This window comes from Boleophthalmus pectinirostris, unplaced genomic scaffold (genome assembly GCF_026225935.1).
Source record: "Boleophthalmus pectinirostris isolate CB_2022bp ecotype Guang Dong unplaced genomic scaffold, ASM2622593v1 HiC_scaffold_4, whole genome shotgun sequence".
Lineage (NCBI taxonomy): Eukaryota > Metazoa > Chordata > Actinopteri > Gobiiformes > Gobiidae > Boleophthalmus > Boleophthalmus pectinirostris.
Window position 1 is genome coordinate 42,327,640 of NW_026571353.1, and position 13,592 is coordinate 42,341,231.

The 13,592-nt window shown below is 46.9% G+C and overlaps 2 protein-coding genes across 2 annotated transcripts in view; one reads left to right on the forward strand and one right to left on the reverse strand.

The window, feature by feature from the left end:
* Nucleotides 1-2,979, reverse strand: part of snx2 (sorting nexin 2) — a 37,262-nt gene extending 34,283 nt beyond the window's left edge. The window contains 1 exon segment of the mRNA XM_055161879.1: nt 2,766-2,979. Within this exon segment, the coding sequence (XP_055017854.1) occupies nt 2,766-2,834 (69 nt within the window). The 5' untranslated portion in view covers nt 2,835-2,979.
* A 1,491-nt stretch (nt 2,980-4,470) lies between these two features.
* On the forward strand, nt 4,471-11,827 carry rnf214 (ring finger protein 214). The gene is given in 8 exon segments (XM_055161854.1): nt 4,471-4,850; nt 7,010-7,200; nt 7,202-7,213; nt 7,965-8,098; nt 8,644-8,872; nt 10,278-10,487; nt 10,948-11,501; nt 11,503-11,827. Coding segments are annotated over 8 exon segments (1,533 nt in total). The 5' UTR covers nt 4,471-4,810; the 3' UTR covers nt 11,666-11,827.
* The last annotated feature ends 1,765 nt before the right edge of the window (nt 11,828-13,592 follow it).

Consider the following 13,592-nt stretch of genomic DNA (forward strand, 5'->3'; position numbering starts at 1 on the left):
AGAACGAGAAAAAGAAACATGTGAGGAGCAAGAGTTTGGAGACTTCATTTAAAACTCTGAACTTCCCACAGGGTTCTACAGGGTTCTACAGGGTTCTACAGGGTTCTACAGGGTTCTACAGGGTTCTACAGGGTTCTACAGGGTTCTACAGGGTTCTACAGGGTTCTACAGGGTTCTACAGAGTCCTATACAAGGTTCTACAGAGCTCTGCAGAGTTCTACAGGGTTCTACAGGATTATACAGGATTCTACAGGATTCTACAGAGTTACATACAGTTCTACAGTGTTCTACGGGATTATACACAGTTGAAAAGAGTTCTATACAGCGTTCTATAGGGTTCTAGAGCGTGATCCTCTGCAGTGACAGCGTCCTATAGCAGCGGATCGTCTTTCACTCGTCCTTCACCAACGGAACAAATGAAGCGACGCAGAATTCTGCTCAGAAAACAGAGATCACGAAAAACTGACCTGAGAACTTTAACCACGTTTTAATGTTCTAATGTTCTCAAATAAAATATATTTATAAAATAAATCACAAACCAAACATAAACTCTCTCTGACTTTGACCTGGTTTTTGGCTCCAGATACAAAAGCAGATACAGGAACAAAGTAAAGGGACATTTGAGCTCAAAATTTTTGACGAGAACCTGATGTGTCGGGACGTTCTGCCCTACAAACGCAGAACGACAGATAACGTACGTGTAAAAGATCTACAGTATGTTCTCCGTTTTCTTTGGATCACTGCACGAAAAATAACAAGAACAAACTGAACACAGAGACTAAAACACGAACAGCAGACGGACAAACTCCAGCTGAAAATTGACTTTTTATTGGAACGTTGGACTGACGACAGAACGAACCTGAAGAACTGGTGTAATAATAATAATAATCGTCCTACATGTTCATTGTTTATTTGCACTGCTGATCTGAATAAACTCAAGTTCAAAACTATATTTGAATAAGATAATGAACGTCTGAACACAATGTCACCTCAGTTTACTCTGGGTCACCTGACGTCACCTGACGTCACCTGACGTCACCTGACGTCACCTGACGTCACCTGACCGTCACCTGACACACCTGACCACGTTTATTTAGCTCCAACAATCATTACACAGAATTACTACTGCTCTGTGTCATAATACTACCATTTATTTTAGTCCTGGTTTAGTTCTGGTTTAGTTCTGGCTTAGTTCTGGTTTAGTCCTGGTTTAGTCCTGATTTAGCCCTGGTTCAGTCCTGGTTCAGTCCTGGTTCAGTCCTGGTTTAGACCTGGTTTAGACCTGGTTTAGTCCCAGTTCAGTCCTAGTTTAGACCTGGTTTAGACCTGGGTTAAACCTGGTTCAGTCCTGGTTTAGACTTGGTTCAGTTCTGGTTTAAACCTGGTTTAGTCCTGGTTCAGTCCTGGTTTAGACCTGGTTTAGTTTGAACAATCATTACACAGTTTTATTCTCGTTCTGAGTCATAATTCTATAAATTTCAAATTGACTCAACACTCGACACCACAAACATCATTATAAAAGCTTTTTTTAAGCAATATTTAAAATTTTAATCCAAAATAATCGTGTTTGTTTATGTCCATGTGCTTTTACTCTCAGTGTGTTAAAACTAAAGATGAAACTGTTCAGGAAAATTTATCCAGTTACTGTTACGGTGACACTTTTGCACATCTGTTTTTAACACATCGTTTTTATTTGTTTGTAGTGCTTTTATTCCAAATTTCCAAATTCCAATTTTAACGTAAATGTTCATATTAGCCATTTTTAAATTTGTTTTTAGCACTTTTTTTCCCCAAACACGTTACCTACATGTTCATATTAGCAGGTTTTTAAATTTGTTTTTAGCGTTTTATTCCAAACTTTTAATGTAAATGTTCATATTAGCATCTTTTTTATTTTTATTTGTTTTTAACGCTATTTTTCCCCAAACACGTTACATAAATGTTCGTATTAGAATCTTTTTTATTTGTTTTTCAAGCTTTTTCCCAAACACGTCAGGTAAATGTCATATTAGAATCTTTTTTTGTTGTTGCTTTTAGCGCTTTTTTTTTTTTTTTTTTTTTTTTAAACACGTTACATAAATGTTCATATTAGCATCTTTTATATTTGTGTTTAGCGCTTTTTTTCCAAACACGTACGTAAATGTTCGTATTAGCATTTTTTTTTTTTTTTTTTTTTTTTTTTTTTTTTTTTTTTTTTTTTTTTTTTTTAGCGCTTTTATTCCAAACTTTTAACCTAAATGCTCATATTAGCATCTTTTGTATTTGTTTTTAGCGTTTTTTATTCCAAACTCGGTGTCGCGGTTCCGTGTTCGGCGGTGACGTCCCGCACTTCACCTGTGACAGTCACCTGACGCACACGTACGTGCCTCCTCCGCGCCACAACAGCGCTGCAAAACAAATATTTATCATTTTAAACGTGTTTTGTTTCACTAGATCTTATTTCGAACCGACTGCCATTCAGAATATTTGCTTATTTAAATGTTTTTTGTCTAAATTGGGACTGAAATAAGAAAAACGAGGCCAAACCGGGACTAAACCAGGACTAAACCAGGACTAAACCAGGACTAAACCAGGACTAAACCAGGACTAGACCAAAGATAAACCGGGACTGGACCGGGACTGGACCGGGGCTGGACCGGGACAGCGGGGGCCAGAGCGGACGTGCCCGTGTTTCGAGCTCGTTTGTCCCGGTGTTGACGGCAGCATCACGCCCAGCCCCGTGGCTCCGTCCCCGGCCTTGCTCCCCGCGCCTCCCCGGGCCTTACCTCCGGCGTCTCCGGGAACAGCTCGTCCCCGTCCTCGAGCTCCTGGAAGCCGCTGTGGTCCTGCGCCATGGCCCGGGCGGTGCGCGGAGGTGCGGAGGTGCGGAGGAGGAGGAGAGGAGCGGGACCGGCGGAGGGTCTGTGGCCGAGCAGGAGCGACGGAGACGCGGCTACGGGGCTGCGCCTGCCCCGGTGTCACGTGACCAGCGCGGAGGAAGGACGGAGCACAGAGAGACTCCACTCTGCTCCGGGAACAAACAACAACAACAACTAAATTATTATGATTATTTAATTTTTAAAAAATCTTTTATTTCAATAATTCACGTGCCAATATTAACATAATAACAATTTCACTAACACAATGAAAAAAAAAAAATATATATATATATATATATATATATATATATATATATATATATATTATATATATATATATATAATATATAAATATAAATAATAATAATAATAATAATAATAATAATAATAATAATGTAAAGAAATAGACTAGGGGTGTGCAAAAATATTAAAATATCAATATATCGTTTAATGTGCTGTTACAATATTGATATTTGGGTGAAAAAATGCATCGCACACTCGGTTGGCCGATGTCCAAATACTATTTTATTAACAAAATAACGTTTCGGCAAAAAAAGCCTTCATCAGATATTTTTCTTGTCTTGGACCACAGCCCAGGTGCCCATATACCCACTCAATGAACGGGACGTCCCAAAGTGAGGTCACCCAGTGAGTTCAGCCCATTCTACAACAAGAAACAACAGTTTACATAAAAAAAACATTTTATAAAATACAGAAATAGTTTGTCTATCACAAAAAACATCTTAAATCAAACTCCACATTCAGTCCATGAGGAGTAAGAGTTTTAAGATGGTGAATCCAGAAGTGTCTCTTTTTGACAGGAGCATCTCTAGATTCCACCTCTAGGGGGCAGTTTCACATGTTCAGTGTCAATATATCTTAAGGAAGAGACAGGATGGTTCAAATCAACAAAATGAGCCGCCACAGGATAGTTCATGTTTTTACATCTGATTGTTCTCCTCTGCTCTGCAGGACGTGTTTTTAAAGCCCTGCTGGTTTTACCCACAGAAGCTTTACCCCAGGGGCAGGTGATCATATAAATCACAGACTTGGTGTTACAGGATATAATTCCTTTGATCGTTATTTCTTTACCAGTGTGAGGAGCTTAAAACTGTTGCAGCGATATGTGTAGTTAAACTGTTGTTTCTTGTTGTAGAATGGGCTGAACTCACTGGGTGACCTCACTTTGGGACGTCCCGTTCATTGAGGGGGTATATGGGCACCTGGGCTGTGGTCCAAGACAAGAAAAGTATCTGATGAAGACTTTTTTTGCCGAAACGTTATTTTGTTAATAAAATAGTATTTGGACATCGGCCAACCGAGTGTGCGATGCATTTTTTCACCCTGATCTGGCTGCTCCTTGCATTTGCACCTCTGCAGGAATCTTGGTGTGTTTTTTCTGTTTCTTTTTATACAATATTGATATTTATCAATATTTTATTTATCTGTTGAGGACGTCCAGAAGAAGCAATGCCTACAGGCTCACATCCTCCTGAAGACCTCACATCCTCCTGAAGACCTCACATCCTCCTGAAGGACCTCACATCCTCCTGAAGGACCTCACACTCCCTGAATGAAGAATGAGTTGTACAGTTGTAGGGAGTATTATCTGTTCCATAAGGGTGAGTTGTTGTTACAGTTGTAGGGAGTATTATCTGTGACATAAGAGTGAGTTGTTGTACAGTTGTAGGGAGTATTATCTGTGACATAAGAGTGAGTTGTTGTTGTCCATAGACGATCTTCGAAGCGTGTTTCAAACCGGAAGGGGCAGGTTTCAGACACGCACCTGTTTCCGGTCCGCTCCTCACGCTTATCGTAAACATTTCACTTTAACTATTTTTTTATTTTCATTTAAACTGCGGATTTTCCCCCGAAACCTGAAATAAACTCACGGAGCCGCGGAGGAGTTTCGTGGTTTTTTCGTGTTTTTTTCTGTGTTTTCAGACGGACTCATGGACGCGGTGGCGGGGCCGCTCTGGGCTCCGGGGAAAGGTGAGACTCTGCGGCCGAGTTTAGAGCTCTGTCCCCGGGAGAGAAGAACGACCAGCCCCGGGGCCGGACCTCCAGGACTAAACCAGAACTGAACCAGAACTAAACCAGGACTAAACCAGGACTAAACCAGGACTAAACCAGGACCACTAAACCAGGACTAAACCAGGTCTAAACCAGGTAAACCAGGAACTAAAACTAAACAGGACTAAACCAGGTCTAAACCAGGACTAAACCAGAACTGAACCAGAACTAAACCAGGACTAAACCAGGACTAAACCAGAAACTAAACCAGGACTAAACCAGGACTAAACCAGGTCCAGGTCTAAACTAAACCAGACTAAAAAGAAACCAGGACTAAACTAAACCAGGAACTAAACCAGGACTAAACCAGGTCTAAACCAGGTCTAAACCAGAACCAGGTAAACCAGAACTAAACCAGAACTAAACCAGGACTAAACCAGGACTAAACCAGGACTAAACCAGGACTAAACTAAACCAGGACTAAACCAGAAAACCAGGACTAAACCAGACTAAACTAAACCAGGACTAAAAAAACCAGGACTAAACCAGAACTAAACCAGGACTAAACCAGGACTAAACCAGGTCTAAACCAGGACTAAACCAGAAAAAACCAGAAAACTAAACCAGGACTAAACCAGGTAAACCAGACTAAACCAAAACTAAAACCAGAACTAAACCAGAACTAAACCAGGAACTAAACCAGAATAAACCAGAATAAACCAGGACTAAACCAGGTCTAAACCAGGACTAAACCAGAACTAAACCAGAACTAAAACCAGGACTAAACCCAGGAACTAACCGAACTAAAACCAGAACTAAACCAGAACTAAACCAGGTCTAAACCAGGACTAAACCAGGACTAAACCAGGTCTAAACCAGGACTAAACCAGAACTGAACCAGACTAAACCAGGACTAAACCAGACTAAACCAGAACTAAACCAGGACTAAACCAGGACTAAACCAGGACTAAACCAGGTAAACCAGGTCTAAACCAGGTCAGGACTAAACCAGAACTGAACCAGAACTAAACCAGAACTAAACCAGAACTAAACCAGAACTAAACCAGAATTAAACCAGGACTAAACCAGGTAAACCAGGTCTAAACCAGGACTAAACCAGAACTAAACCCAGAAAACTAAAACCAGAACTAAACCAGAAAACCAGGACTAAACCAGGAAACTAACCAGGAAACCAGAAAACCAAAAACCAGGAACTAAACCAGGAAAACCAGGTCTAAACCAGGACTAAACCAGGACTAAACCAGGACTAAACCAGGTCTAAACCAGAACCAAACCAGGTCTAAACCAGAATAAAACTAAACCAGGACTAAAACCAGGACTAAACCAGGACTAAACCAGGTCTAAACCAGGACTAAACTAAACCAGAACTAAACCAGAACTAAACCAGAATTAAACCAGAAAAACTAAACCAGGAAACTAAACCAGGTCTAACTAAACCAGGACTAAAAACCAGGACTAAACCAGGACTAAACCAGGACTAAACCAGAACTAAAACCAGGAACTAAACCAGAACTAAACCAGAACCTAAACCAGGACTAAACCAGGACTACTAAACCAGGTCTAAACCAGGTCTAAACCAGGACTAAACCAGGTCTAAACCAGGACTAAACCAGAACTAAACCAGTCTAAACCAGGACTAAACCAGACTAAACCAGACTAAACCAGGACTAAAACCAGGACTAAACCAGGTCTAAACCAGGTCTAAACCAGACTGAACCAGAACTGAACCAGAACTGAAACCAGAATTAAACCAGGACTAAACCAGGACTAAACCAGGTCTAAACCAGGACTAAACCAGGACTAGAACAAACCAGACTAAACCAGACTAAACCAGGACTAAACCAGGACTAAACCAGGACTAAACCAGGACTAAACCAGGACTCTAAACCAGGACTAAACCAGACTAAACCAGGACTAAACCAGGACTAAACCAGGTCTAAACCAGGTCTAAACCAGGACTAAACCAGGTCTAAACCAGAATTAAATCAGGACTAAACCAGGACTAAACCAGGACTGAACCAGGTTTAAACCAGAACTAAACCAGGACTAAACCAGGTCTAAACCAGGACTAAACCAGGACTAAACCAGGACTGAACCAGGACTTTTCTCTCTTCCAGGTCTTGGGTCTCGGGTCTCAGACTCTGGGACTAACACAGACCCGGACTGGGAGGACCAGGTCCGGACCATGATCCAGGTCGGGTCCAGACTGAGTCAGGACTTTAACGCCGAGAAACTGAAGCAGCAGCAGGACGAGCTGGACTTCAGCAAGAAGAAGAACGACGTGAAGAAGAGGAGGGACGAGGCGGTTCCGACAGCACCAGGTACAGGACCGGGACCGGGACTAGGACCGGGACCACAAACAGAACCAGGACCAGAACCAGGACCAGGACCAGGTACAGAACCAGGACCAGGACCAGGTACAGAACCAGGACCAGGACTACAGGGAACCAGGGACCCAGAAACCAGAACCAGGACCAGGACCAGGACCGGGACCAGGTACAGAACCAGGGAACCAGAACCAGGTACAGAACCAGGACCAGAACCAGGTACAGAACCAGGATCAGAACCACAAACAGAACCAGGACCAGGTACAGGACCACGAACAGAACCAGGACCAGGTACAGAACCAGGTACAGAACCAAGATCAGGACCACGAACAGAACCAGGACCACGAACCAGGTACAGAACCAGGACCAGGGACAGAACCAGGACCAGGGACAGAACCAGGGACAGACTCTCTAGAGACGTCGGGTTCTGGAGGTTCTGAAGACCTTTCAGAGTCCTCCATGCATGTTTGAGTCATCTAGAGATCTCTCCTGGGCTCTATTCAAACCCTCCAGACAGTTCGCTGCAGTACGAGTCTGTACGAGGCTCCGCCCACATGTTCCACTCTACAACTCTCCATAAAAACACAAAAACATGACACAACAACTGAACAACAACACGACAAACCTGATGTGACGGCGCTCTGAAGGGGGAGGGACTTAGCCCAGGGAGCAAAGGAAGGAGGGAGTCAGAGTTGAACAAACAAAAGTGTTAAAACTGTTTCTGTTTGTTCTTCTTCTTCTTCAGGTTCTTCTGGAGAAGTTGGATTCTGTTCGTGTGAAGCTGCAGCTCAACAATTCCAAAACCACCAGGAAGAACTTCCTGTCCAAGATCCAGGAAATGACATCAGAGCGAGACCGCGCCCGCCAAGAACGAGACAGGTGAGACCCCGCCCACAGACAGGCGAGACCCCGCCCACAGACAGGTGAGTCCCTGCCCACAGACAGACGAGACCCTGCCCACAGACAGGTGAGACCCCTGCCCACAGACAGGCGAGACCCTGCCCACAGACAGGCGAGACCCCGCCCACAGACAGGTGAGACCCTGCCCACAGACAGGTGAGACCCTGCCCACACAGACAGACCCTGCCCACAGACAGGCGAGACCCTGCCCACAGACAGGCGAGACCCTGCCCACAGACAGGCGAGACCCCGCCACAGACAGGTGAGACCCCGCCCACAGACAGGTGAGACCGCGCCCGCCAAGAACGAGACAGGTGAGACCCTGCCCACAGACAGGTGAGACCCTGCCCACAGAGACAGGCGAGACCCCGCCCACAGAGACAGGTGAGGCCCTGCACACAGACAGGAGCTTTTCTCTCAGAGCAGGGGGAGTTTTACAGTGACCATGATGCTAACGTGCACTTCCTGACTGTGGGGCAGTAAAGGTGGATGAGCGGGAGGGCATCTGACGTGTTCGTGTTTAGGCTGGCGGCGGAGCTGGAGGAGGCGGAGTCTCGTCTGGCGGCGCTGGAGGCGGAGCAGGGGGCGGAGCGACGTCTCTGGGACCAGGAAGTGTCGGAGCTCCGGAGCCAAACTGAGCGCGCTCAGACGGCGGCGAGAGACGCCGAGCGCCGCGCCCAACGAGACGAGAGAACGAGCGTAGAACGAGAGAGAGACGCCAACGAAGAACGAGTGGACGCCTGGCTCCAACAGGTACAAGTACTACAAGTACTACAAATACTACAAGTACTACAAATACTACAAGTACTACAAATACTACAAGTACTACAAGTACTACAAAGTACTACAAATACTACAAATACTACAAGTACTACAAGTACTACAAGTACTACAAGTACTACAAATACTACAAGTACTACAAATACTACAAATACTACAAGTACTACAAATACTACAAAGTACTACAAGTACTACAAGTACTACAAGTACTACAAGTACTACAAATACTACAAATACTACAAGTACTACAAATACTACAAATACTACAAGTACTACAAATACTACAAATACTACAAGTACTACAAAGTACTACAAATACTACAAATACTACTACAAATACTACAAAGTACTACAAATACTACAAGTACTACAAGTACTACAAGTACTACAAGTACTACAAATACTACAAATACTACAAGTACTACAAATACTACAAAGTACTACAAGTACTACAAGTACTACAAATACTACAAATACTACAAGTACTACAAGTACTACAAATACTACAAGTACTACAAGTACTACAAATACTACAAGTACTACAAGTACTACAAGTACTACAAGTACTACAAGTACTACAAATACTACAAATACTACAAATACTACAAGTACTACAAATACTACAAATATACTACAAGTACTACAAGTACTACAAATACTACAAGTACTACAAATACTACAAGTACTACAAGTACTACAAATACTACAAATACTACAAGTACTACAAATACTACAAGTACTACAAATACTACAAATATTACAAATACTACAAATACTACAAGTACTACAAGTACTACAAGTACTACAAATACTACAAAGTACTACAAATACTACAAGTACTACAAATACTACAAGTACTACAAGTACTACAAATACTACAAGTACTACAAATACTACAAGTACTACAAATACTACAAATACTACAAATACTACAAATACTACAAAATACTACAAGTACTACAAATACTACAAGTACTACAAATACTACAAATACTACAAGTACTACAAATACTACAAGTACTACAAATACTACAAATACTACAAATACTACAAGTAACACAAATACTACAAATACTACAAATATTACAAATACTACAAGTACTACAAATACTACAAGTACTACAAATACTACAAGTACTACAAATACTACAAATACTACAAATACTACAAGTACTACAAGTACTACAATACTACAGATACTACAAATACTGAACGAAGAACGAGTGGACACCTGACTCCAACAGGTACAAGTACTATTAATACTACAAGTACTACTACTACAAATACTACAAATACTGAACAACGAACAAGTGGACACCTGATTGGCTGTGTTCAGGTGGGCGTGTCCCTGTGGTTAAACCTGATTGGCTGTGTTCAGGTGGGCGTGTTCCTGAGCGGGCTGAGGGCGGAGCTTCCTCAGCGGTTCTGTCAGGAGGGGGCGCTGTGGGAGTCTCGGGAGCAGGCGGTGAAGAGGAGACAGAGCGAGACCCGGAGCCGCTTCAGCGAGCGCCTGACGCACCTGCAGCAGGGACAGCACCTGGACACCCTGCCGCCTGTGCCCCTGCCGCACCTGCCGCCTGTGCCCATGGTGAGACGGGGACTAGACCGGGGACTAAACGAGAGACTAGACCGGGGACTAGACCGGGGACTAAACGAGAGACTAGACTAGACCGGAGACTAGAAGACTAGACCAGGGACTAAACGAGAGACTAGACCGGGACTAAACGAGAGACTAGACCGGAGACTAAACGAGAGACTAGACCGGGACTAGACCAGGGACTAAACGAGAGACTAGACCGGGGACTAGACCAGGGACTAAACGAGAGACTAGACCGGGACTAGACCGTGGACTAGACCAGGGACTAAACGAGAGACTAGACCGGGACTAGATCGGAGACTAGACCAGGGACTAAACGAGAGACTAGACCGGGGACTAGACCGGGACTAGACCGGGACTAGACGACTGAACCAGAACTAAACCTAAACCAGGACTAAACCAGGACTCACTTTCTCACTTTATCTTTCTGAGTGTTTTTCTTGTTTTCCAGGCGGACTTGTTTTTTCACCGTATTATGCAAGTGACTCCTCGCCATCCGGCTCCGCCTCCTCACTCTCAGGCCCCGCCCCCTCAGGCCCCACCGCCTCAGGCCTCTCTCCCTCAGGCCCTGCCTTTGGTCTCTCCCTTCCCGCCTCCTGCCGTTCAGCCAATCAGAGCCCCCCTCCTCCCGACTCCGCCCAGACACGCCCACTTCCCCGTTCAGCCGCCGCCTCCTCAGTTTCCGGGGCAACGCCTCCTGCCGCCGTCGCATCCTCCTCCTCCGCGCTTCGCCGTGACCTCACTTCCTGTCCACACCCCGCCCCCTCGCGCGCAGACTCCTCCCCTCGCCACAGCCAGGGCCGTGACCCCGCCCCCTCCCGCCGCCGCCGTCGGGACGTTGAGCAAAATCCTGGAGAAGTTGAAGGTTCAGTTCCCGGCGCAGTCGAGCCTGGAGCTCACCAAGCTGCTGCAGCAGGTGAAGACGGACCGCGGGACCCTGGCCGGTCTGTCCATGGAGGAGGTGATCGACCGGGTCCGACTGAAGGTCGAGGCGTCCGCGCCCGCCGCCGCCGCCGCCCCGAAAGCCCTGCCTCGTGTGTCAGAAACCCGTCGACCCCGGGGCCAAGTTTGAGCTGAACTGTGTCCACACGGTGCATAAAGAATGTATCCAAGTGTGGCTCAAGTCCAGCAAGAGCAACACCTGCCCCTTCTGCCCCAGCAAGAACTGACCCGGGACTCACCCGGGACTGACCCGGGACTGACCCGGAACTCACCCGGGACTGACCCGGGACTCACCCGGAACTCACCCGGGACTGACCCGGGACTGACCCGGAACTCACCCGGGACTGACCCGGGACTCACCCGGACTCACCCGGGACTGACCAGGGACTGACCCGGGACTGACCCGGGACTGACCAGGGACTGACCCGGACCCGGGACTGACCCGGGACTGACCAGGGACTGACCAGGGACTCCCGGAACTCACCCGGGACTGACTCACCGGGACTGACACCCGGGACTGACCCGGGACTGACCAGGGACTCACTGACCCGGAACTCACCCGGGACTGACCCGGGACTGACCCGGGACTGACCAGGGACTGACCCGGGACTGACCCGGGACTCACTGACCCGGGACTCACCCGGGACTGACCCGGGACTGGGACTCACCCGGGACTGACCCGGGACTCACCCGGGACTCACCCGGAACTCACCCGGGACTGACCCGGGACTCACCCGGGACTCACCCGGGACTGACCAGGGACTGACCCGGGACTCACCCGGGACTCACCCGGGACTGACCCGGAACTCACCCGGGACTGACCCGGGACTGACCCAGGGACTGACCCGGGACTCACCCGGAACTCACCCGGGACTGACCCGGGACTGACCAGGGACTGACCCGGGAACTCACCCGGGACTGACCCGGGACTGACCAGGGACTGACCCGGGACTCACCCGGGACTGACCCGGGACTGACCAGGGACTGACCGGGACTGACCCGGGACTCACCCGGGACTGACCCGGGACTGACCCGGGACTGACCAGGGACTGACCCGGGACTCACCCGGGACTGACCAGGGACTCACCCGGAACTGACCCGGGACTGACCAGGGACTCACCCGGAACTGACCAGGGACTGACCCGGAACTCACCAGGGACTCACCGGGGACTGACCGGGGACTGACCCGGGACTGACCCGGGACTGACCCGGGAACTCACCCGGGACTGACCCGGGACTGACCCGGGACTCACCCGGGACTCACCCGGGACTCACCCGGAACTCACCCGGGACTGACCCGGGACTGACCAGGGACTGACCAGGGACTGACCAGGGACTGACCTGGAACTTGAACCAAAGACTGGTGCTGCCGATCGATTGGTCGATTAAAAAGTGGGCGTGGTAAAAGTCAAAGTGTCCAGACTCTTCTGTATGTGACGCTCGACTCGTCCTGCAGGAGGCGCTCCTCTAAAACTGATGTTTATGCAGGAAACAGGACGAGGTGTTTCTCTAAAGACAGAAGAAACTGTGACTCGTGAGTTTGAGGCCTGGACACGTGTGTTTTAATCTAGACGAGTGTAAAAAGTGCCTTGTTTGTTGTTGTTCTGGACACTGAGCGTAAACACGAGTCAGAACATCAGCACAGAGCAGCTGCAGTAGTTTCTGTTCGTTCATCGTGAGCTCAGTGTCCTGGAGCAGATCTGTGCCCCCGGAGCCGTAAACACTGACGTGTGTTTAAGGCTCCACTTTTACAGAAAAATACCAAATGTTCAGCTCCACTCTGGTTTATTCTGCTGCTGCCCACAGAAACACTGATCACACTTAGACACATGTCGGTTCCATATTGTTTTATTAATCGAATCCAGGCTCAAAACTGCCCCACATCTGCCCCACATCTGCCCCTGGTTTTTGCCCCTGGTTTTTGTGGTTTTTGCCCCTGGTTTTTGTCCCTGGTTTTTGTCCTGGGGAAAACCTGTGTCTTTGTTTTATTTTCTTGTTTTAAATTAAATCAAATGTTGGTTTTACACTTTTGTTGAAAATGCCAAAACAATCACAACTGTTCTTTTAAAGCTGCAGTGTGTAACTTTTCCTTTGTCTCGTCTCCATGGAGATGTTGTTGCCTGTAATGTTCCACCGTCTGCATTAAAGGAGGAT